Below are 25,794 nucleotides of genomic sequence, written 5' to 3'. Positions count from 1 at the left end.
GGCATTCATGTGTAAAATACTAAAATTGCATTCTCTTAGGATTTAGGACTGCACGTAATGCACTAATTATAGCATGCCTCCTTCTCTTGTGTATGTATATATTATTTGTCATTTATTAATAAGGACAATACGTGTGATTGCACTTGCAAAATATATATTTAAAAGAAAATATATGTGGAAATTGATAAGGATTTTAAATACAAAAGAAAATATATGTGGAAATTGATAAGGAGTATCAATTTATAAAATCTATATATAAGTAAAATTATTAACACAAAAACAAGTGATAATGCTGTATGTATAAATGAAATTAGTTAGCATAAATCAAATGTATATCTTTATAGTTTATAATGATAGGTATAGGCGCGCATACATATTTGCTTTCAATGGACGAACTCTACCCAACTTATTGCACCACTTGATTAAGGAATAATTAATAGGGGTTAACTATAAAAATAGGTATTCTAATTTTCATTGTCTAAAGATTAAAAAAAATAACAATGATCATTTTTAGCTTAATGTATTGTTTTGCCTTAATTGGCAAATCAGTGACTATGTTTTTGTTGGTTGTGAATTACTCTAATTTTTAAAAATAATTGCAAGTAAACACACTCTTGGTCTTAATGGTAAAATGTAAAGAGATTACTTTTATTTAAATAATTTTTGTTTGTGGGAATCCGCAACTAACTATCTTTGGTCTTGATTATTTTACACACAAACCAATTTGTTTAGTCTTTTTTAACTGTTGGAATCTGCATTGACTTGAAGAAGCTTTAACTTTCAATTTCATAACACAACTAAATAAATTAAGCAAATTCATTTAGTTCCTTAATTAGATACTCAAACATTACTTTCTCTGATAAAGTATAAAATAAAGAAAGTGAAAAGTAAATTGTTTTACGCGTACCCTAATCTCGATCTTATCGCCTATTTATTTGCAAGAACAATAGGCAAAATGGGAAATGGGCAAGTGGATAGCTTTCTAAAAGAAAGGGGTGTAATTAATTACCAAGAAAGACATCTACCAACTTGAGTATCAAAAATTGTTTACTCTCTTCAACAAGTATTTCTAATAGTCAAACTTTGTATAATAAGAAAAGAAATGGTAGATCGTTTGAAACAATCACCAAATTTGATTAAATTGGTGTTAATTTATGACTAATATTTTTTGCAATTATTCCATGATGCTGGACTGGGCAGTCGGAAATGTTACTTAGACAAAACGTTCAACCACTTAAACGATACCTTTTCGTTTGTTAAAATAAATTTCCAAAAAAATTACTATAAAGTTTGGTCAAATTCTATTCAGTTCTACAAGATTTAGAATCAGCTGATGATATTATGGTTTTGCCGGCAATAATATACCCTAAGAAAAATTGATCTTTTTATTCATATTATTCCTAATTATTGCATTTTTTAACATTAATAATAAACACTCCATAAAATAGAAGGTTTTGCTATACTTTTACAATGTAAAGCTTATTCGAATACTATGGGAATCATAGAGGGTCTTGTATGGCAATCATATAATATAAAATATATGCATATACTCAAAATGCAAATAGTACATGTATAGTACAAAAACTTAGCTTTCATATAATATGTAATTCTCAAGTTATTTGACTAGACATCCCAAATTACAAGAAATTTGAACAAAATTGATAGTTGAGAGGTTGGAAAAAGAGGAAAGGGGGTGCATTGTCACATGGGATAAAGTAGAAGAAATGGCATGAGGGTTGCCTCAAATTTATAAGGCAAAAACCAACTAACCTATCTTAATCAACTCAATAGCTAATACTATGTTCCAAGAACCCCCTACCCCATTCCCTCCAACATGATTGCCACTTCCCACCCCCACCAAATCAACCCACCATCATGCATTTTTTTTAAATGATTAATTATTGGGATTATTTTCACTTTATTTTTTAATTTATGGTTAGTCAAGATTGGGATAATTTCCTAATTATTATACTATGATCATGTGTATGTGATATTAATTAATCTTATCAGTATTGATGGGTATGAATAGCATTAGGCAAGAAAGGTGTTGAAGTTTGAGTGATCATTAAATAAGGGACCATTAAAGCATCACATGTGAAGTTTTGAAATCAAATACATAAATGGAGTGAAATAAGTTCTTGAATTCTAGCTCGAACTCATTATCGTTGTCATTCAAGTATTTATTTGAGCCAAACATTTGCCAAATTAATATAATGATGATTAATGCATATATATTACTCCACTCCCCAAAGTTTGGTATAGTGTATTATAAGAAAATATTTTTAAAATATAGTATGTATCTCCACGAGGTAGCAAAGATAATTAATCAGGTTTATGCTAGATGAAATCCATCAACTGGTGCAATTTGCAATTAAATAAAGGGCTCTGTGTACTTCCATTAATCTAGATACTATTATATTAATGACTTCGAAAATAGTCAATATATATAAAAGTACAATTAACTTGGTCTAAACGATTTTGGAGCCCCTTTTACATTCCTCTTAGTAACATTTACTAAAATCCAACAAGCAATCATAAAATAGTACCTGATCTAGATATTTTATTAATAATTGTCATTTCTGCAAATTACATTCTTGCCACCAAGAAATAAAATTTTAAAAATAAAGTAGAATTAGAATTGAAGGTGCTTGATGACCAAGAATTGTCAAATAAAAGTTAAAAATTAAATTATTGATTGAGAAAAAGTCAAGGAACAATTCACAAAACCAAGTTTGTGACAGATCATTGGATTTTGAATTGAGTTAGTCATCTCTTTGCACATGCCAACCTCAAAAAACACTCTTTCTCCTTCATTGTTTTCTGCACTGTAATCCATTGGGATCTGAAAAACAGAGCATATATTATACTTTAAATAATTAACACCTCATCCACTACTTTTAACTACTATACTAATTTAATTTTTTATCTTGAGATTAGGATGCAATTTGTGTTAGGTTGAATAGATATCCAAATGAGGAAAAAGATTGGAATATGGATCTTGGGACCATGCAGATTCTCAAGATTCAATCTCTTCCCTTATAAACTTTTGATTCTTTAATATCATCACTCTAATGGGATCTTAACCACCAATGTATTGGGAAAAAGTCACTTATTTTTTGTGGTTTATTTATGATTATGAACTATGTGTAGTCCAATTGTTAGTTATGAAAGATTCATAGGATTTTTGACAGCTAACTCAAGGTAAGATTATTTGGATTTTATCATATTTGATTTTGGAAAAATTAAAATTGAGATTGTACAGTTGCATAAGGCATGATGTCACTTAATTTGTATATTGTGTCAACACCTACTTCCTGTACAAGAGGAAAATAATGATGAAGAATCATGAATATTATTGAGCTCATTAAAGTCATGAATTTTTCAATATTGTGACAAGATGGTACTATGCACGTTATTTAATTTTTTTGGTCATATAAATTTGCAATTTCAGTTATTTAATTTTTCAATATTTGTGACAAAATGGTACTATGCACGTTATATAAGTGATGAATTATTTAAGATCATAAAATATAAGAACAAGCAAGTTCGAAGTTAGCTTATAGTTTAGATATTACTTGTACTTGATTGTGGATGAATGGATACGTACAAACTCCCTACATTTAAATTATTGGGCTCAACTTAAATAGGACTATTCCTAAAATTCCTCCACTTGAGTAGTTCAATGTTCATTAACTATTGCCATGTGATTTTGGCTTTGTGCAAATCTATTCATCTTTTCCTACTTTTTCAAATGGCATAGGCCCTCAACGCATAACATGATATGATTTTAACCAATATTGTAAGCTTTGTTTCACATGTGCAATTAGTGGGAATAGTACTAATTTGGTAAGCAAGTCTTATTGGTTCCCATAGTTAAGACAAGGGGTTAATTTTGGTGAAAATTAACATGTGATGACTAATCTTATTATGCGTGCGATGTCCTATTTTGGGGTAATACATTATAATAAGATTTTATGTCAATTCTAGTCTAATGAATCGGCGATACAAATAGTGAAAAATTGAAGAAATTACAGTTTAGGCTAGAGTAGTTCTGGAGTGGAAATTATTTTAAGAAATTGATAATAGTCATTTAAATAATTAATTTTGGTCAAATTTTAGTTAATTAGTTTCAAAACATTAAAATCAAAATATTTCCGTATGCAAAATTGCGTCTTTTTTATGATCAAAACTCCATTGCTTTATTAATTAAATAAAATAAGAAAATAACGAAAAAGACTAATACTTATACTAATAAAATGATTCCGTATTAAGCACCACTAAAAGATGGTGTTTCGTACATGAATGAGACAATTACAAAAAAATTAAAATTAGTAATTTAATATTCTCTTTTTAAACTTATTAAACTAAATAATATTTGACTAATTTTCATGATTTGAATGACTATTAACACTTTAAAAAAATGCTATCAATTAAAAACAATTTGTCTTTTACATGTACCAAATTGATATATGAAATTAATTTAAGATCAAATAACATTCCTCAAAATAATGAACCTTCAACTTATTTTTGGTAATTTCACCTTTTGCTTATCCATACATGAATGCAAGTGTGTGTTTCTCGTTAATTTTGGGACCAAAACTCATGCACCTTGTCCTATACATGTTGGCATTCATAATTTTGATGGACATCAACATCATAATTATCTGAATGTCTGCTCTCATATTTTATACTACCTCCTAGAAGCCAAAGACAAATATACATATTTTCTTTACATGATCCAAAATGCTCAAGCCAAAAATATGACGAGTTAACTTCCTGTACAAAAGCAAAACGCGAATATATAGAGACTTAGCAAACTATTTAGTTAAAAATCAATTTGTATATAATACATACATCCAAGTCCACCTATTACTTTCAATAGACCATTTTTTTATTGCCAATCTAAAATCAAATTTTCAAGATCAAAACTTGTACCGTACATCCGGATGGAGTCAGTGCAGCTGAATATTAAAATGCAAAATTCTTCTTAAATATGCATATATCCAAATCCAAACCTAACTTTCACATGATGACATCCATGTTCCATGTGAGAACAAATATGATTATTACTCCCAACTCCTTTAATATTGTCCAAACAACCAAGTTCATGGTTCTATCCTAGTACATGGGCTGCTTTTTTAGACATGTCCAAAATTTAGCCATATAGATTTCCAAAACCTATTTCTCTAATAATATCTCAATCATACATTAGATAGAGATTGGAATAGCACACCCCAATCTAATTACTTGCTTCATTTGCCCCAGCTCTCTAGGTGTTACATAGCAATCAGACAGTACTACGTAACAATTTATGATGGATTTAGTCTTCATGTGGGACATTCTCATCTGTGGTTTTCGCAACTGCTACGCATGCTTTGTCTCATGATTTGTACTCCCATTGCTTTCACCCTCTCTCCCGGGCACCCACGTTTTCCTTCTTGGGGGGCTGAAACGACATTGAATGTTGAAACACAAAACATCCGTTCCTGTCCTCTTGGGAGGCTGCGAAACGACGTTTTGATTTCCATGTATTGGTCTGCATTTATTCTCATCAGCCAAAGGCAACAGCTGTGAACCCCAAGAAAAGAGATTCTCAGTTCTCTTCTGTTAGAAAACATGATGTAATAGACCTCCAATTATGTCCCAACAGATCAGTTTCTTATTTCATCAAGATCAAGGCAATAATTAAAGAGTCAAGTACATTTTTCTCTCTTGAGAAGAAATCAAGAATTAGAATAAGTTAATTAGTAGTACATTTTATAACATTACATAAAGCAAGAATGGATGAATCTTCTCCAATGATGCTCCCACAAGAAAGAAAAACTCCAAACTCTATCTGTATCTATTCTTTCTATATCAAATATGCCTAGCTCTGCTATCATATTGGTTCCGAAACCTCCCCTAAAAGGAATATCAGTAAACAATGGAAGGTAATAAAGCGTAGTGTTTGTCGAGATCTTTCATTAAGCTAACTCAGCGTAGGTTGGGAACCGGGACTGCGTCTTGCAACTCTTTTGGCATACGCTGAAGAACGCCCGAGTAAAAGGCCCAAGACAAGTTACTCTCATTTATAGAACTTTGGCCAATAGGATGCTGCTCGACATACTTCTGCACGTTTTCAGTTTGCAACAGTCCTTCTAAATAAACTCGGAGATCGCCTCCAGGGCCTGTGATTAAATGTTCATTAGTTGACTACCAGTCACTCATTTACCAAGAAAATGAATGTTGGACGAATAAATTTGAGGCCATGTTTTGATTCAGTATCTGGTAGAAACAGAAATGAAGATATCGCACTTTCAGACTAAATTTTACTATCTTTCATATTTTAAGAACTTCAAATCTATATATTCAATGTTTATGATATAACCCTAAAATGTTGACCACATATTGCGACAGAGCTTATCCGACAAAATCATAAGCATAAACTGAAACAAGGCTACAGAACTAAATGAGCATGATCTTCAATAGAGCAAAAAGAACTACTATAAACGTCGGGTAGATACCCTTTTAACTTTTCACGTGATTATAACTTGTATGCTCGGTATAATAGATATATAGAAAACAGCATAGAATGAAATCGAAAAGATGTTAATAGTTGAAGTATAACCAATGTGATGTGATGCTTATATATGGGGAAGGATTGCCATACTAAAATACAGGTATGATAAACCTCACCTAATGAATTGTCATTTGAATCCTTGTAATGGTATGAATTCGGAAATATTGCAGTATGCACCTACAGAGTAATCAAGTCATACTCAGTTAGGACGCAAAATAAGCCAAGCAAGTAGAGTAAGAGACGTGAATGTATCTTACCGGGTTCAGTAGGGCCTTGTAAGGAGAATCATCTAATAATAACGTATTTGATTCATTATAATCTCCATTCTTCCAAGGCAAACTAGGATCGTCATTTTTCCAAATTTTCCTTAGCTCCTTGAACACCAAGGGCTTATAAACGTTTTCAAGGGTATTGAATCCTGTTTGAGTACTGTGAGACATATCCTGCATTAAATTATGGAACAACTCATGTATCATAAAACCTTACATTGGTTTTTTGTCAAAACTAAAAACTTAATTATCCAACCAACAAGACAAGACAGGTTCCCTCGGTTTGCATCAGTATAATTCATATCATACGTACCACAGCAAATATGGAGTATCAATTAATTTGATTGAGAAGGCATGAATACAATTGTAAAGTGATGAACTTTAAGGTTTTAGGTATTGAATGCATTAAAACAAGAAGAAAAATCAAGAGAAACTATATAGAATCAATCAGATATCTAGAAAAGAAGATATTTTGCACCACACCGATAAAGCAAAATTGTGTGTTGCTGAGCAGAATGCTTACCCAACAAAATAGCAACTTGTCTTTCTGATCTCCCAACAAATAATCAACAACTCTTTCAATAATTCTCCTACATACGAATGGTTATTTCAAAGGCATGTCCACATGGAAAATCAAAGGAGGAATTGTTGCATGAGACACAGACAGAAATAGATGAAAAGGATAGGCATACAAAAACATGATCACACACACACACACAGGTGAGAGAGAGATCGGAGAGACTCAGGAGGTCTGAGAATTACTTGGATCTTGATGACCACACAGCCACATCAAAGTTCTGGAAGCAAAACTTAAGAAAATCATCACAGAAGGGTCTCTTAAAAACTACAAGAACAAAGAAAAAGGAAAATACCAATTTGGTCAGAATGAATCTAATGGTTGGACATTTAATCAAGAATTATTCAGATAAATGTCAGTGCAAAATCTTACTTGCCCGTCCTAATATATGTTCGTCCGCTCTATAACCTTTCGGTGCAGGCATCACAATGTGTGCAAGTAAACCATTTACATCAAGGACAATAAGCTTTCGCTTAACTGAGTGTACAGGTGTTATTCTCGTATAAGATCCTAGATCATTTGACAAACATTCTGCTCCATTCACGCTAGAGGAAGAAACATTGGAAGTCCCCTCAACATTGTAAGTGGAGAAGCTCCCACCTTCAGCAGATAAAGCTGATAAAGATGATTCTTTTCTCACAGAAAGCTCAAAATCTTTAGCTGGACATTCATTTTCAGTTACCATGTCATCAGTCCCTTTGTGGTTGCTTTCCCATGAGTGAAAATATGAGTAGCCAGTGACCGGGTTCGTGATTTTGATTTCATATCTTAGTGGAGTCCCCCTTGGCCTTTTCCCATTCAGATTCATTTCAGCAGAACTTTCTGTTGACCCTGTATCAATACTACCCTGGTTCATATTTCGAATTTCACCCTCAGCAATCTCGTCAGGAATGTTCTCTGTTGACCCTGCAGATGCTTTAAGATTTTCTGCCAGCGATTCCACTGTTAAATCTGCTTCAAGAAGATCCTTTTCGACATCAGTATTCCTTTTATCTCTGGAAGCTTCCAAATTAACATCCATCTGGCTTGTTTGTGCTTCAATTTTCTCCATAGCCTTTCTATGCCTATGTTTCTGTCTCTCTTTTTAATGGCAACTGAACTATCTCAAGCTAGATTGTGCAAATAACTCTATGATACACCTTGTAAACTGTTCTTGACTGCAATAAGCTTATTACAATAAAATTTCAAGTAAATCCAGATTCCCTCCTACCCTTATTAAAATTATTTTGGAACTTTACAGATTGACCTGAATCATAAACAGTAAAAACCAAAGATCAGAACTTCCATGGCGAAAAAAGAAGAAAATACAAAGAGTGAGAATGTAAACGGCATAGAACATCAAAACAAAAATACTACTCTACTTAGGAATAGGAAGACATACGGAGATTCTACATCCATAACATTTGACATGATCATCAATAGAACGAAAACATTCATACGAATTAAAATTGACTCATATATTAAAACAAACTCCTTCGGATTCACAGGAGCATACACATTAACAAATACAACACAAAATAATACTGCGATATCGTAATTCAGCAAAGAAGATCAATTTTCATCATTTCTACCACATGTCATATGAAGACTGAAGAGTAATCAACTCAAAATAACAATTTACTTAATAGGAACACCTTTTTTCAAAGTATAAGCAATGCTAAAAGACATAACAAGAAGGTAGTTAAGTAACAATTCAAAGAGCATAAGCCAAAACTCACGAAAGGATATGAATTATCTGATACTACTATTAGACATCACATGTAAAGAATAATTATGAAAAAAGGGAATAGGGCATACTTAACAATTAATTTATCTATCTCAATGCAATCAAACAATTCCTAAATCAACCACTTTGTAAACCAAACCAAGTCTCAGCATAATCTCGAATGCCATTTGTTTGCACATAATCTTCAATAATATACTTATTTGGTTACACAACCACAGACACTAAATCTGGCTCATCAAAAAATAGGTGCATCGCCAAAGTTTGATACAACAAAAGCGGATCCGAATCAGAACGATAACTTCAAACAATAACTTGATACAATCAACAAGAGAGAAATTCCATACCCGTATGCAAAATTCAATCCAAAATCCTCATAGAAATAGAAAAAAGCACTTATCTACCTCAAGAGGAGATGAAACAGTTGCGAACTAATAGATTAATTAATAGTAATTGAATATGTAAAAGCAGGAATATGTATAGAATCACAAGTAAACAGAGAGTAAGACCCCTCCGTAAATGCGAGGAGATGGTTTACCTGAAGATGAAGTTTCCATGGAAGAAGACGAGCGGCTGCCAACGTTTTTAACCGTTCGTTTAGTGAAGCGTTAAGCACAGCCGTCGATTCAAATCTAACTTTTAATCACTGATTAGGACCTAATTGCGATTAGTATTTAGCGATTGTAAATGTTTAAATATAATCCATATATTTGGAATAAGAGAGAATTATATCATCCAAATATTTAGAAGATAAGAGGATGGTATGGAAAATTCTGAAATTGGATTCGGATATGAGATTCAGTGTTTTAATTACTATAAAATGATTCGATCATAAAAAATTACTGGCTAAATATAACGAATTGGAAAGGATAAAATCACGCAATCCATAACTGATTTTCGAACTGAATTGGACCAAATTTTCCTTTTTTGGAGGCCCAATTCTTGTTATTCACTAAACTTTGGGCCCAGATTTGTGATTATATTTCATTTATACTTATTAAATTTAGGAAATAAATTAGACTTAATAAGCTGAATGGTTATTCTTTCAAGCAAAAAGTAGTTAGCTAGTTACATACATAAAACTAATATATTATTTTCAGAATTTTGCGTGAAACTTCTCATAACTTGTTTTCTAAAGAGAATTACTATTATTTATTCTTATGAACCATATTTTTAGTTTATTTTTCAGGCCCAGCTCATTCTAATTCCAAAATTCAGTGAACAAAGTGATTGGGCCTTTCCCTCTAGGGCTGAATTTACTGGGTTAAAGCAAACCTAAGAGTACAGAAATATTAAAGAAAATGCCATAATCATCAGTTCATCAAAATCAATTTCACACTTTATATCTCCACTAATTTATCTTTTCGAAATGGTAGGCAGTTCGACTCACTAGATAAAGCATATGGTATTTAGTGGCGTTACTTTCTGAATGGAGCCTTGTAAGTTCATTAAAAAATACACATCCCTAGATATGTAAGTTAGTGGATATTTTATGTTGCCTATATTCCATCAAATGAAATAATATCCATTTTCTGTTAGATAATAAAAACCATTGTTTTTCCTCGGTATACCTTTGAAAGGTCGTGAGAGCCCTTCCACACGGGACTCACGGATTAATATGGCCGACTTAACAACCAGTCATACTTGTATCATTTCGTTCACAAATATAATCCTAGCTTCAGTCTACCTTCCGAAAGTCCCGTGTGGAACCAACCGGTCTTACAACCAGTCAGACTTCTATCATTTCGTTCACAAACATAATCTTGGCTTCAGTCTACCTTCACACAGCTTCGTTACTCTTCAAGAGGCATTCGTCCCAAAGAAACTACCCATCTCCAAGTGTCCCGCCTACCCCTAAGATTGGCGGTTAGGCATAGGTAAGTCGTTTGAGAAAAAGGAAAATTAATTTCATAACCGATTTCTAGAGTGCTAGACTACTAGTTGTGCCTAACTTGTTATTAGGTGGGGCTTATAACACCGTGATAACTAAATTCCAAATGATTAAGACGTCTAGGAATAAGTACACCTATGTCTTTTCGAAGAAATCATATGCATAAATCTTCCCAACTAATGAAATGAAAAAGGGATAGTCTTTTCTCCTACTCGATGAGTAACCCAAAATAGTCATATATAGTGTGCAACCACGAGCGCCCCATATTTGTTGATACAACATGAATTAATTATGATACACATACTCTTTAGTCTTTTTTCACTATGAAGTGGTCCAAACATTTGAACTAGCTACTTATTCTTTATTACAATTAATTGTTGGACCACATATGTATACATTATATAAAAATTAACGACATTAATTAAGTTTGGTGTTTTTGTGCCAAACATGTGTAGCCACTCTTCTTTCACAATCAAGGAAATCAACAAATTGTCCGCACGGATAGCTCAAATGGTCTTTAAGAAAATAATTGAGTCCTAGTACAAGGAAACCCCGAGTCAAAACTCTCGTTTTAATAAATCCACGTTATATGAAGTAGCTTACAAAGTACATACAAAAATAATACTACTAACATGCTAAAAATATAGTAATTGTCATATAGTGACGAGGCCAGAAAGTTTACTGAGGGAGAAATTACTCCAGAGTCGTAAGTGAAATTTAGTGGATACAAAATTGTGATTAATTAATAGTATGAAAATTTAATTATAATGAAGGATTGTATATGAAGTTAAGTATAGAACGTGTTACTTTGTGAAAAAGGTTCACGTGCATATCATGTACATCATCATGGATTAGAACAATCGTATCTCTACATGCTTTTAGTTGCCATTCTATCAAATCACACAAAGTCAGAAACTCCACATGATTTTCATGATTTTTTGTTGCTAAATTAAAACGCAATAAGCATTGCCCATAAAGGGTATTATATGCCATTCTGTAAATTTACGTGACATTATACCATAATTTGGAATATTATGTGTGTGTGTACATGTGTTATGTGTGTATCAAAAGTATAGTAATTTAATTATTTTCCTTATATAGAGTGAGTTGAATTGTGAGTAAATACAAATATCGTTCATAAAAATTCATCATTGTAAGCCTTGAATTCAAACCTTGTGATGATAACATAAAGGTGTTACAGGGACGTAGTTAATTCGATAAATTCTTACCTCTATCTTACCCTCCTAATTAATAAAATTCTTCCGAATTTGTGTTAAGTTATTTAAAGTCTACACTATTTCAAACTCAAAAAAAATAAAATAGATATTGATAAATAGCAATGTCACAATTGGACACCAAAAACAAGAGGTGGCAAAATGCGAAAAGTTGAGTAGGAAAAGATGGAGGTATTGATTGTAAAGTAGTGTTTTTTTCCTTTTTATTTATCGTTTAATAATAATAAAAGGACTAAGAAGACTAATACAGTCAGTGGCGGAGCCAGACTTTTAACGATAGGGGACCCAAACAACTACTCTCATCGTCCATAAAAAATACTCCTCATTTATGAATGACACGAGTTTTAATGAAAAACTGGTTATATCAAAGAGATGATGTATAAAAATGTGGGTAAAGTAAAAGAAATGAGAGAAAAGGGAGAAATGAGAGAAATTGAGGTGAAGTATAGGAAATTTTTCCATTTTTTATAAATGAAACTACGTTTTGTGGACATCCCAAAATGAGATATTTTTCGTGAATTGAGGGAGTAATAAAATTTATTGAGTATGTTCAATATTCGGAAACAACTTGATCATAAGCTATAGAAAAAGTCTGCCTGAGAAATAGATATTAAGAAAAATATAAATATATTTTTTAAGGCATAGCATTGATATTAATTTTACTTAAACATTTACATGTCTATAGAATTATTTTTATTCTTAAATCATAAATATCATTCTTTATGAATACAAATTTAAATTATCTATGTAAAATTACTAGAGAGAAAATCAATAAATATAATAATGTGAGAAAATCAATAATCTCTAAATAAATATGATAAAACTCAACCAAAATTACTAATTTAAGAAATTTAAGAATAAAGCTACAAATGAACTAAACATACAGTTAAAATTAAAGATATACTACAAAAAATCCCAAAACATACAGTTAAAATCAAAGATATAAAAACCAAAAATCAAAGATATACTACAACAAATTCCAAAGATATAAAAACTAAGAGAACAAATTGCACCCAACAGGGTTCGAACCTAGTACTCGCGATAGATAGGCTGGTTTTCAGCCCAACTGCTCTAGCTACTCATATTATTAATGTCGCATACATGTATTATATATAATAATAATTCAAACGGCTGGGAGGCCAAGGGCCCCATTGGCCTATCGTAGCTCCGCCACTGAATACAGTATTCCATTCGTCCATCAATAGACATCCTAGTTCCGGCGTTACATATTTTAAAATAAAAAATATAGGCAAGAAATTATCGAAATATAAATATCACCTCTATTTATATTAAAGAGTACTCTCGGAACCGCAAATGTGTTTGATATTTTACCGCAAATGTGTTTGATATTTTAAATATAAAATATCAAACACATTTGCGATTCCGAGAGTATCTCATTTTCATGTGTAGTTATCCACGGATACCTGATTTTGAACCCCTATTATTTTCAAGGGGAACAATTTGGTTTTTAGAAGTTTAATGAGAAGTACTTTAGTAAGGGTTGATTGATGCAAATTTAATAGTGTAGTTGGGATTCGAGGTGGGAGTTGCATTTAATATAGAACTACAAACCAATATGGATGTCGAGGCGCATTCATGAAAACAATAAATCTATAAATATCAAACCGCCCCATTTGATTTAAATGTGGTGGATTCATAATATCATATTTTTTCTCCTATGATTCTATCAATTATCAACAATTTTAGCAGCGAACACACTCCTCAGTCCCATAAAATATATATTTTTGGATGTTACGAATTTTAACGCATCATTTGTAAAATAAAAGAGGAAAAACAACTGATTAAATTATTACTAGTGGAAAATTAGACCATCTTATTAGAGAGAAAGAAAAGTTATCACAAATAGAAATGTCTAATTTTATAAAATAAATCAAAATATCAAAAAAAATATTAGTCTAATTTATTGAAATGGATAAAATATAATTTTAATGTTAAATAGATAAAGTATGGTCCACAGAAAAAGAAGTACTATTATTAATTAAATTAAATAAATTAGAGAGACAAAAGGTAATTGTTCTTACTACTAAAAATAAAAATAGACAATAGGACAAGCACATAGGAGTGGATGCCCCATAAAGTAGCATTCGAATCATGTAGATAAGACTACCAACCAACATAGAATATAAATCTAAGCCCATTGCTTCCTTTTGTCATATTTTTTTTTTGGTGAAATATTTTTTTGGTGGACAAACAACTTTTAGCCTCTAGGGTATTCATTGAATTAGGCAACTGGCATACAAAATTACAAATTACTAACAAAATGAGAAAACGTAACCCAATTAGTATGAAATGGAGTAATATTTATTTTCAAACAATTACTCAGCAATATTCTTGCTTTTTTCTATAGTAAGCAACTCTCAATTAATAATACACATGTATTTTTCAAACAATTACTCAATGATATCCTTGATTTTTCAAAGGTAAGTGACTAAACAATCGTGGGAAATCTTTTTTTAATTTCCTTTTTCCAAATGAGCATATATAATAACGCAGTGAGGATTTATTAATTCAGGCATTCAATCATAATTCAAATTCGATGTCTCACCACATTATTTATTTATTTAGAGTTTCAGACAATAAACTCTCCTGCATCCTATTCAATGCAATATTGAATCTGTGACCTATTTATCCTCAACCTTGGGACAATTTCTGCTAATTATAATGGCTACCAGTATTTAAATATAAGCTCATAAAAGTTCTTTAAATGTCCCCTAAATCAAGGCTCATTATTTAAGTGTCATAATTAGTAATATTTAATATTAACCATTTATTTGCATGATTCTACTATGTATATATATATATATATATATAAATAGACATGAGTGAATAATATATTTGGTTATATTATACTCCCTCCGTCCGCCATTAGGAGTCTTATTTATGGGCGGCGCGGGTTTTAAGAAATGTTAAGAAAAGTGGGTGGAAAAAAGTTAGTGGAATAAGGGTCCCACTTATATATATTAGTTTTAAATGAAATGTGAGTGAGATGAGTTAGTGGAAGGTGAGACCCTATTACCATTTATGGTAAAAGTGAACCGGAACTCCTATTCGCGGACGGACTAAAATAAAAAAATGAGACTCCTATTCGCGGACAGAGGGAGTAACTATCAAGTTGTAAAGATGACAATATTTTTGGATTGTAAATGAGTTGTGTGTTTATAAAAAAATAAAAAAGAATAAGAAAAGTGAAAAGGGATGGGCTGTGTTTGACTGGATGTTTAATAGGGAGTTGTGATAAATGAAATAGTTTTCCAAAAGTTTAGGTTGCGTTCTATATTTAGTTAACTTTTTTAATACAAATTGAATTAAGAAAATTGACTATATTATGAGATATATTCTAAAAAGGAAAGGACGACTAATTAATTTATTACTATATACTTGATAGTATTATAAAAGATTCAAATGAACAAATGAGACCATAAACCAATTTTATTTTCTATTGCCATTCTTGGTTGTCGCCGGTGGTATTAATTAAATGGTATTTATGTGAGACACCTAATTTTATTTGTAGTTAATTATTCCCTACAATATCAGACTTGAAAAGTTAAAGTAATGAATTAGCCTTTAATATTCATTCCGGAATTTCTCAAGATATATGATCTGTTTTTTTATTTTTGTATAATCGATTTTAATAATGTAATCCATATTCAGTTAGTAAATTGCTAAATGTTTATGGGTCTACTTAGAATAACTTGTTATTTGATTACAAATCCCTAGGTGAAGAAGGCAGCTTCCTATATCATCATCGTTTAATGATAATTAATTTTTATATTAGCTGAGTCAACTATGACAGGTTAAAAAATAATTAATGGATTACCACTTTAATTCAAATCACAACTTTAATGGTGAAAAATAAAATATGTTAACGTGAAGTCGTGTTTAATTTTTACCCTTTTTGACTCAACACCTGAATATTAATAGTGACATGCAAATATATTTCTATTAATTTTCATATTGAACATTAACGTATTCGAATTGAATTCAAGCAACTTTTTCTATCTTTCTTGTCACGTCGCAATTTCACTTATAAATATACAGTTTCTCACCAGTATGCTCTTCAGGTAACAATAAATATAAAAAACTTATGAAATGATGATGTTTTTCTAAATATATTGTTGGAAAATTACGAAAACACAAATACATAATAGTAATTAATTAATTGAAAAAATATGGTGTACTGGATCATGAAATTAATGAGAGATTGTATTAAATGAATTATAAAAGTTAATATATACAGTTACAAAATTGGTGAGAGGTTGGGAATTAAATTCAAATTCACATGTTAATAACATTCAGTTTTATTGATTTTGATGTCGTACCATATATTTCCTAAACAATGTAGCTAATATATCCATGGCAAATTTCATATAAATATTTCATGTGATTACGAACAAAAAACAAAAACTTGATGCCGACTAGAATAATAAATCAAACCGACACGCATCTCTTAAAAGATTTGTAGTTTCAAAAACTGAAACTCAATTATTAGCTTGCAAATTCAGTGTCCAAACAAAATTATACATTTCACTTTCACATAAAAAATAATCCAGATTTTTTTTATTAATACTCCCTAAATCCCATAAAAATATATGCACTTTTCATTTTTTTTCCGTCACACAAAAATATATGTATTTCATTTTAAAAAAATTATCCCCACTTATTACCTTTATGCATCAACTTATTTACAAATTTTATGGAACATAGGGTATATAAATTTATAAACTACCCTTCTCATCATCTCTTTTACTTTTATCAATTTTATCTTAATTCTCGAGTCATATCAATTATCCATATTTTTATGGAATAGGTGGAGTATAAATTTCTAGTTTTTTAAATTTAATTTAGGAATATGTGTCTCACATACTTGAAATTAAAAAAAGTTGTAAGAAAAATGAAATTGTACTAGTAAATTGAGAATTACTATTTTGTAATACTCACAAGTCACACCACACTCTTGTCATGCATTTTCCATGATAGATGGAACATATAAAAGATATGTGAGCAAAACGTGGGGATTACTGATATTACAACGTGGGATGAAAACTGTAAATTTCATCCACACGGCTATAATTTTTTATCGGGAATAAGTTTTATATCAAATGTTATTTAACACTAGAACTAATTTATGAACAATTAATGTTATTTGCACTTAACCATTGGACGTACCATTTCATTGATTTAGTTTTTCCCTTTTTTCATGTAGCAACACCCTTTATATATATTTTGTGTAAAAAAAAGAAAAAACCCGTTAATTCTAGGATTTTATAAAATAAAAAATTGGCAAATTTAGTGTAGACGGCATCTGTATGAATGTTTGGTGTATAAAATACAGATGCTTTTATGCTGTGGGACCCAGGTAGGGGTAAGCACATTGCTAATACCCATTACTTTTGAGGTCAAAATGAGAATTCTATATTTCCCTAGGCCCTAATATCCCTCAACCAGAAACTAAAAGGGGTCAATTTGCAAATAAATGAAGCAGTTGTTACCCACGTTCTTAACCCCTAACCCCGCCCCCTTGAGCTCTCTTTCTATGCGTGAGCTGCTTTCCTTTTCCTCTTTCGTCATCTTCACATTCACAAAACTGCCAACCGTGAATCCAATCGATAGATTTCGCAATCGCACCTATACGTATACATTTCTACGGCGCCGTACGCATACACACACACACGGTGTACATCTGCTTGCATGCGATGATCCAGTAGCAATCGAATTCTGAAACAATCGTGCTGTTATCGATGGGGACGTGTTTCTCGCGCGGCGACAGATCGCCGCCGAAGAGGAGAGGCTCCAGGCGAGTCGCGAACCCCGCGGCGGACGGAGGAGGGAGCAATCGGTGGGCGAGGATGCGCTCGTCGAGGAAGGAGGAGACCTTGATTCACGAGCGGGCGCTCGCGGCGGCGATTCTGTTCCAGCAGCAGCTGCAGAACGGCGGCGGCACGGCGGCGTTCGATCGGTCGGCGTCGCTCAGGTATCCGAACGGGCACTCGAAGAGGAATCAGGCCTTACCTCGGAGCTCGAGCTCCAGAGCGCGGTCGCTCACTGATCCCCTGCTTCAACCTCATCAGCTAATTAATCAGGTAATTTTACAGAAAAATGACATAATTCATTGATTTTATTTTATTAAATCTTATTTTTACCCGAATAACTATGCCTGGGGTGGTGATTAAATACAGAGATTTTGATTTGTGTTTTCATTGTGATATCTCCTTTTCCCCAAAATTTAATTAGTTTGAGTTTTATTGAAGTCTGTGTAGCTTAAAATTGTTAAACGAAACCAAAATCCTTTAAGTTTGGTATGAATTTATTATAGAATTTAAAACTGTGCCTATATCTTATTTCATCATTAATGACTTGAATGAATGAGCTTTTAACAGTAGAACCAAACTCTTCATTTATGCTCACACTTATTGTTTTCTGTTAACCTGGTCCAAGTGAGCTTCCAATCTCAAATAAAAAAGATTGGTCGTGTTTTGTTTATTTAATTAACTGTATTCAAACGATTTTTTAATGATAAATGTCAAATTAAGTACATTCACATACTTTACTGTAGTACATTGTTCCTCAGTTATGTTCAACATTCAGCAACTCAGGCTTGACACTCTTTCTTATTAGAACAGTACAAAGGCTTCTTATTTTTGGTATTTCAGTTTCGTATCTTTAATTTGTTTCTGGAGAATGAGAATTCTTGACCTCTGTGAAGCATGAAGAGATTTTAACTGTATTAGTTACTACAGTGAAAATATTTGATTCCAGACCCTGTCAAATCTACTACAGTACATTGATACCAGACCCTATCAAATCTCTTTGCAATACTACTTGTTTAGCAGATAAAGGAAAAACATTATACTACATCATATGTAGTCACCTCAACACATTCTTGATAATACCGTTATTTTTGCGGTGTCTCTGCCTTCTGAAAACATTTCTTACATTGTACTGCTAGTTCGAACTTCTGCCTACTTGCTTCCTCCAGTCTTATGAGTTGTCAATTTGTGTTTCTAACTCACAGGATATCAAGCTCGACGACCTAGAGACTAACCATTTTGTACTTGTTCATGGAGGTGGTTTTGGTGCCTGGTGCTGGTATAAAACTATTGCTCTATTGGAAGAAAGTGGATACAAAGTCACAGCAGTAGATTTGACAGGGTCTGGTATTCATTCATTCGATTCAAACAATATTACAAGTCTTTCTCAATATGTGAAGCCACTGACGGATTTTATGGAAAAGCTCGCTGATGGGGAAAAGGTTATTGTTCTAGAACCTTACATGATGTTTTGGCTCTTTTTTAATGTACATTTTTTAAGTATAGGCAGTAAAAAAGCAAAATGTTTGTAGGTTTCTTAAATTTTGTTTGCACCTAACTAATCCTTACTCCGAATATTCAAGTAATTTTTTCTCATTGATGTGCTCTCCTTGATATATGCAGGTTATTTTAGTTGGTCACGATTTTGGGGGTGCATGTGTATCATATGCCATGGAAGCGTTTCCTGCTAAAATTTCAAAAGCTGTTTTTCTTGCCGCAGCTATGTTGACGAGTGGTCAGAGTACCCTTGATATATTTTCTGATAAGGTTGATTTTCTGATTGATTACTACCTAATTTTATTTGTTGATTGACTACAACCTAATTTTATTTGTGGAATCAAGTACTCACTCCCACTTGTATGGTGGGAGAAAGTGAACTTTTTCTTGTTAAATGTTAACCTTCCACTCAAACTTGACAATTGTTTCTTAGTTGTGATGATCACACTTTGGTGTTTCGATTTGAGTCTACGTTCAATGGATGAGATTCATGGTGATGGGAACTGAAGTATGTTTGTAATTTCAGGTTGAGTCAAATGAGTTGATGCGACAAGCTCAGGTTTTTCTATATGCCAATGGGAGGGATCAGCCTCCAACTGCTATTGATTTTGACAAATCTATCTTGAAAGACTTGCTATTTAACCAGAGTCCCACCAAGGTATTGTGTCCCATTTCAGTTGAAAGTGAAATGATTCTGTCCGATTATTAGAAAAATAAAACCCTCAGTTTTTAGTATGCTGTACTGGTAATGTGTTGCTTGTAGCTGATTCATTATTCAAATTCTTCCCACAGGATGTTGCATTGGCATCTGTCTCGATGAGGCCGATCCCCTTTTCCCCGGTTTTGGAGAAACTCTCCTTTTCGGAGACAAACCATGGGTCTGTGAGAAGGTTTTACATCGAAACACTGGAAGACAATGCTATCCCGATTTCTGTACAGGAAAGCATGGTCAACAAAAGTCCCCCGGAGCGTGTCTTCTGTCTTAAAGGTGCTGATCACTCACCATTTTTTTCGAAGCCTCAAGCGTTGCACAAGCATTTAGTTGAAATATCTCGGATTCCTTGATCCGTACCTGTTTTGAATAGCTCCTTCCTTGATGCAATTGCACTTGGCATCATCAAAATATTGTTGTAGACAGTTTAGGCGTCCTGAGTTTTAAATGGCATCAGAGATGCTGTTGGAGATAATTTGGCTGTCATTCTCATTTCAACTGATACTGAAATTCATCTATTTTAGTGAACGTTCTCAAAATATTTATATCAAATGGTTGCGATATTCTCATTCTCAAAATATTTATAATAAATGATTTTGGAAAATTCATTTTTGGTCGATCATAGCGAAGGTGTTACAAGTTTTAGACTCACGAGTCTGTAGACTTGAGTTAATTTGGAAAATTTCATCATTAAAACAAGTGAGATTTTTTGTGAGATGTGAAAACTTGTGTTAACTTGAATAATTTAATCATTAACCGGATTAAGTTGAGTGAAGACTTGTGAGATATGAACGCCTAAAATTAATCTATATATAACCAATAACTTGCAATAAAATTAGATATTCATGTGATATTCCACATTGAATGGTCATTAGATAACTTCATCCCAAGTTAATTGAAATATTTCTTTTCAAATAAATCAACGCAATTTTTTTAACATGAGATTAAAATAAAGATTGATTTTTGACAAATTAGAGCATCAAAGTAAATACTCGTAGTATGCAGACTCCATCAACATGCATCGGAAAACTCTAAAATTGCATATAAAACTCTAAAATTGCATAGAAGACAAACCAACAAAAATTGCATATAAAACTCTAAAATTGCATAGAAGGCAAACCAACAAAAATAACCCAGCCATTTTATTCTTCACATGAAAATACAAATAACTTTGTTCAATTGAATTAAAAAATAAAATCTGCATATTCTACGATACAGTTTTGCAACCATAAACTTGATGTGTCCACAAATATTAAAAAAACAACCATATGGATTGAAATGATACACCAAACCTATGAGACCATCAGAAATACTACACAGTTCACGTGTTCAAAGTATCCCATAACAGGTGAAAAAATGCATTCTTGGCATGGAATGATTCAACAACAAAACTTGTCGAAGGTATTTGAGTTTTCTATGTATTTCTCTCTTAACTATTTTTTTAAATGACACAACGTCTACACCCATGGAGGACTACGCATTTAAAACTTTGAGAGTGAGATGCTTCTTCTGTTACTAATATTATAATGTGATTTTCTATGTATTTCTCTCTTAACTATTTTTTAAATGACACAACGTCTACACCCATGGAGGACTACGCATTTAAAACTTTGAGAGTGAGATGCTTCTTCTGTTACTAATATTATAATGTGATTTTCTATGTATTTCTCTCTTAACTTTTTTTTAAATGACACAACGTCTACACCCATGGAGGACTACGCATTTAAAACTTTGAGAGTGAGATGCTTCTTCTGTTACTAATATTATAATGTGATTTTCTATGTATTTCTCTCTTAACTTTTTTTTAAATGACACAACGTCTACACCCATGGAGGACTACGCATTTAAAACTTTGAGAGTGAGATGCTTCTTCTGTTACTAATATTATAATGTGATCTGAGCCTTTTCTATTCATGTTCTAGGATATGTTACAATTTATGGATGACATCTTTATGTCAGTCACTCATAAACGATCCATGTTCTAGGATATGTTACAATCTATGGATAACATCTTCATGTCAGTCACTCATAAACGATCCAAAGAAATCATGTTCTAGGATATGTTACAATTTATGGATAACATTTCATGTCGGTCACTCATAAACGATCCAGAGAAATCATGTTCTAGGTTCTGTTACAATTTATGGATGACATCTTCAGTCAGACACTCTCATAAACGATCCAGAAAAAGCTCAAAGTCTCCTAATTCCACGTCACCAACCAACTAACCAACTCCAGGTTTTCTACTACTTCTGCTTGATCTTATTGTTCTCCTTGTGAATCACTAATTATTGTTCATAGTTAGTCACTCTTATAAACGATCCAGAGAAAGCTCAAAGACTCCTAATTCCACGTCACCAACCAACTACTTTACAAGTTTGCTTGATTCTTGCGAATCACTAATTATTGTTCTCCTTGCGAATCACTAATTATTATTCATAAATCTCTGCTTGATCCTTGCAAATCACTATTATTGTTCATAGTCATGTTCATAGTCACTAATTATTGTTCATAGTCTCCTATTCCACATCCACAACCAAAAGTAATTCTTACTCAAAATTAATTATGTTAGGTGCCCCACCAATATATCAGCAAAATCACATCTATGAGTGCTGCCAAGAAGTCGGACCAAGCCACTGTCGGATCAAGTCACTTAAAGGAGTGGGTAGCTAGAGATGGAAGTTAACACAAAAAAAAACTCAATGAATTTAAAAACAAGGTTGAAAAGACTCAATGAATTTAAAAACAAGGTTGAAAAGTTCTAGTAATTGAAGGTGTGCATTCTAGCGAAAAGAGCGAAAAGAAATACATATCTTTCTATCAAATCCATCTAACACCACAACATAATTACATGACAATCCACAATAACTAGTTATAAAAAAAATCATTCATTTTAACATTACATAACAGGTTAAGAACAAAATCAAATACCCAATGAGATATAACAGAGTTTAAAAACAAGGTTGAAAAACTAAACAAGGTTGAAAAGCTTCTACTAATTGAGGGTGTGCATTCCAGCGAGCGAAAAGAACTAGCGAAAAGAAATACATATCTTTCTATCAAATCCATCTAACACCACAACACAATTACATGACAATCCACAATAACTAGTTATTGCAAATACCAAAGAATAAACAATCCACAATAACTAGTTATTGCAAATAACAAAGAATAAACAATCCACAATAACTAGTTATTGTGGATACCAAAGAATAAGCATATCTGGAAGAAATAGGAAATTGAGATATAAAAATGATAGTATATAAAAACACAATGTATACATGTTCATAGATATTGAATGAAATGAATGAAATGATCTCTACCTATCCAATCCATCTAACACCAAAACGTCATTGCAATTTGCATAGATATCCACAATAACAATTTCAAAGACATTAGTAAATAAGGATACCAAGAGAGCCCAAAACATAAAAGAGAAATACTTTGATTCCAAATTGTGCTTCGTATGGAATTCAATAAACCAAACAAAAGTCATACATCAAAACTATAATCACTACATCGATTCAGTGAATCATCGTCACGAGTCATCGGATCTAATTGAAACAAAAAACGATATAAAGGGGAAGAACAAAAAAGAAGCCGACCGAATTTAGAATCCGAGCTTGGTGCGGCGCCAGTGGCGGCGCTTGGCGTTGTAGCGGATGGTGTTGTCGGTGCGCATCCGGATCCAGTAGGGGATAGGCCTGTTCTGCCTCTGCTTCTTCGCCAGCTTCTTCTTGATCATGAATGTCTTGTGCGACGGCTGCCAATTCAACAATTAAACAAACAGTTAGAGATTGGATGCTTTTCCAATCGGATGAGCTACAGAAAATGTGAAGAGAGAAAGAGAGGGATGCGAACCATGGCTGCGTCTTCGGCGAGCTCTGATCCTCTAGGGTTTGCAACGGCGGCAGAAGCGTTCTGAGCAAAGTGGCAACGCTGTCCATTTATATATAAATATATGTAAACCCTAGTTTCTGTAAAATCATATTGTCTATTTAATAATTAATTTTATTCTGTCGTGAAAAAATAAATAAAGAAAAAGGGTGATCTATTAAAACTACTCCTAGTAACCAAAACATGAGGGTTGTATTTAATATTTAAAATTATTTTTTAGTTAAGTTTTCATAAATCTCAAGTTTAATCTTGATTTTTACTTTTTCTTAAAGTTCTAGGAGTACTATAAAATATGATTTGGGCTCCCTCCGTCCCACGTAATTTTATTCAGTATTCCATTTTGGATCGTCCTACATAATTTAATCCATTTCACTTTTATCATTTTTGGTAGTTGATCTCATATTCCACTAACTTATTCCTACTCACATTTTATTATAAAACTAATACTTTAAAAGTAAGATCCACGTCCCACCAACTATTTCAACTCACTTTCCATTACATTTTTTAAACTCGTGTCGGTTCAAAGTTTGTAAAATTACGTGGGACGGAGGGAGTACCTTTTTAGTATATAATATTTAAAAATTATTTTTTTAGTTAAAAAATTTCATAAATCTCAAATTCACGATTTTTATGGGTTCATCCTTCAAAGTTCAACCCTTAAAGGAGTATTAGTCCATTTAGCTTCATTTGAAGAGTGAGTTAGTGCACAAATTTTGAATCTCTGTTCAGATTTTTAATGATATTAAATCTCTGTGCTCAAAATTCAATTCTAATAAAAATTAATTCTTTCATTTATAAATTTTATTTTACTTTCATTTTCTTTAGTTTTCATTTTAAAACTCCAGTCATCCTCATTTTATCGTAAATACTTACCATATTAAAAATATTATGCTCTAATTGTTTATATTAAATTTAATTAATTTTTTTTTTCTATATTATGTAATTTTTTTACTATAAAATTTGAAAAAGTTTTGATATTGTTTTATTGTAAATATAAGAATATATTGTATCCATAAAATATGATGATCTCAGTCCAAAATTAAGATCAAATTAAAAAAAATATGATGACTCGAGGGGAGTACATATCTACATTGATGATATCTTAGAGCATCTTCAACCATTTACACTAAATTCAAACTCATTTTAGTGTAAATGTCACATCAAATATGATTTTACTTCACCCTTTTACACTAAACTCAAAATTTAAAAAAATATTCTTTGTATTATCCCTTTTTTACTCACAAAATTTGAAAAAAATTTTAGGTTTTGGTTTAGTGTAAACTTAATGGTAGGTGTTTTTTTCTCAAAAACCAAAAAATGAGATTAGTTTTTTAGTACTATTAGAGCTAAATACCTATCTCATTTTAGGTTTAGTGTACCCTTGGAAATGGTCTTAGTCCTAAGATCACCTCCACCGGTGACATTTCACACATTGTCACAAATAAAAGATAAAATAAACATAAATAAAAGTAATTATAAAATAATTAAAAGCAATCGCCCCTCATATCTTGGGAGCACCCTGCTGCCACTAGAAAAAGTAAAGGGCACATGCCACATGTCTTAATATGATTGGTTGAATATTGAAAATATTTGTTATTTTTGTTTT

General features: G+C 32.1%; 2 protein-coding genes, 1 long non-coding RNA gene and 1 pseudogene across 4 annotated transcripts; 2 read left to right on the top strand and 2 right to left on the bottom strand.

The window, feature by feature from the left end:
• Positions 1-5,712: 5,712 nt before the first annotated feature.
• Positions 5,713-9,659, bottom strand: LOC125207471 (uncharacterized; annotated as a pseudogene). Its single transcript, XR_016133025.1, has 7 exons — positions 9,476-9,659; positions 7,778-8,651; positions 7,591-7,672; positions 7,352-7,418; positions 6,817-7,002; positions 6,676-6,736; positions 5,713-6,167 (listed from the first exon to the last, which is right to left on the bottom strand). The product of XR_016133025.1 is annotated as an uncharacterized LOC125207471 (transcript).
• An 8,137-nt stretch (positions 9,660-17,796) lies between these two features.
• LOC125203453 (putative methylesterase 11, chloroplastic) lies at positions 17,797-20,854 on the top strand. Its single transcript, XM_048101797.2, has 5 exons — positions 17,797-18,355; positions 19,288-19,524; positions 19,706-19,849; positions 20,106-20,237; positions 20,372-20,854. Exons 1-5 carry the CDS (start codon positions 18,014-18,016, stop codon positions 20,642-20,644), a joined length of 1,128 nt encoding a protein of 375 aa, XP_047957754.1. The 5' UTR covers positions 17,797-18,013; the 3' UTR covers positions 20,645-20,854.
• A 1,046-nt stretch (positions 20,855-21,900) lies between these two features.
• LOC148923812 (uncharacterized) lies at positions 21,901-23,890 on the top strand. The gene is made up of 2 exons (XR_016132500.1): positions 21,901-22,529; positions 22,864-23,890. It is a non-coding gene; the product is annotated as an uncharacterized LOC148923812 (long non-coding RNA).
• On the bottom strand, positions 23,716-24,298 carry LOC125204193 (large ribosomal subunit protein eL39x). The gene is made up of 2 exons (XM_048102767.2): positions 24,153-24,298; positions 23,716-24,054 (listed from the first exon to the last, which is right to left on the bottom strand). The coding sequence occupies exons 1-2, from the start codon at positions 24,153-24,155 to the stop codon at positions 23,902-23,904; spliced, it is 156 nt and encodes a 51-aa protein (XP_047958724.1). The 5' UTR covers positions 24,156-24,298; the 3' UTR covers positions 23,716-23,901.
• Between the last annotated feature and the right edge of the window lie 1,496 nt (positions 24,299-25,794).

This window comes from Salvia hispanica, chromosome 6, assembly GCF_029641045.1.
Source record: "Salvia hispanica isolate PSC_SH4W2 chromosome 6, Shi_PSC_v1, whole genome shotgun sequence".
Lineage (NCBI taxonomy): Eukaryota > Viridiplantae > Streptophyta > Magnoliopsida > Lamiales > Lamiaceae > Salvia > Salvia hispanica.
This window is presented reverse-complemented; position numbering and strand designations above follow the sequence as displayed.

Excerpts from the sequence above, each read along its gene's own strand:
- LOC125203453 (XM_048101797.2), top strand. The coding sequence starts at position 18,014 with ATGGGGACGTGTTTCTCGCGCGGCGACAGATCGCCGCCGAAGAGGAGA. Across the intron at positions 19,525-19,705 it reads AGCTCGCTGATGGGGAAAAG|GTTATTTTAGTTGGTCACGA; the intron begins GTTATTGTTCTA and ends TGATATATGCAG. Across the intron at positions 20,238-20,371 it reads TTAACCAGAGTCCCACCAAG|GATGTTGCATTGGCATCTGT; the intron begins GTATTGTGTCCC and ends TTCTTCCCACAG.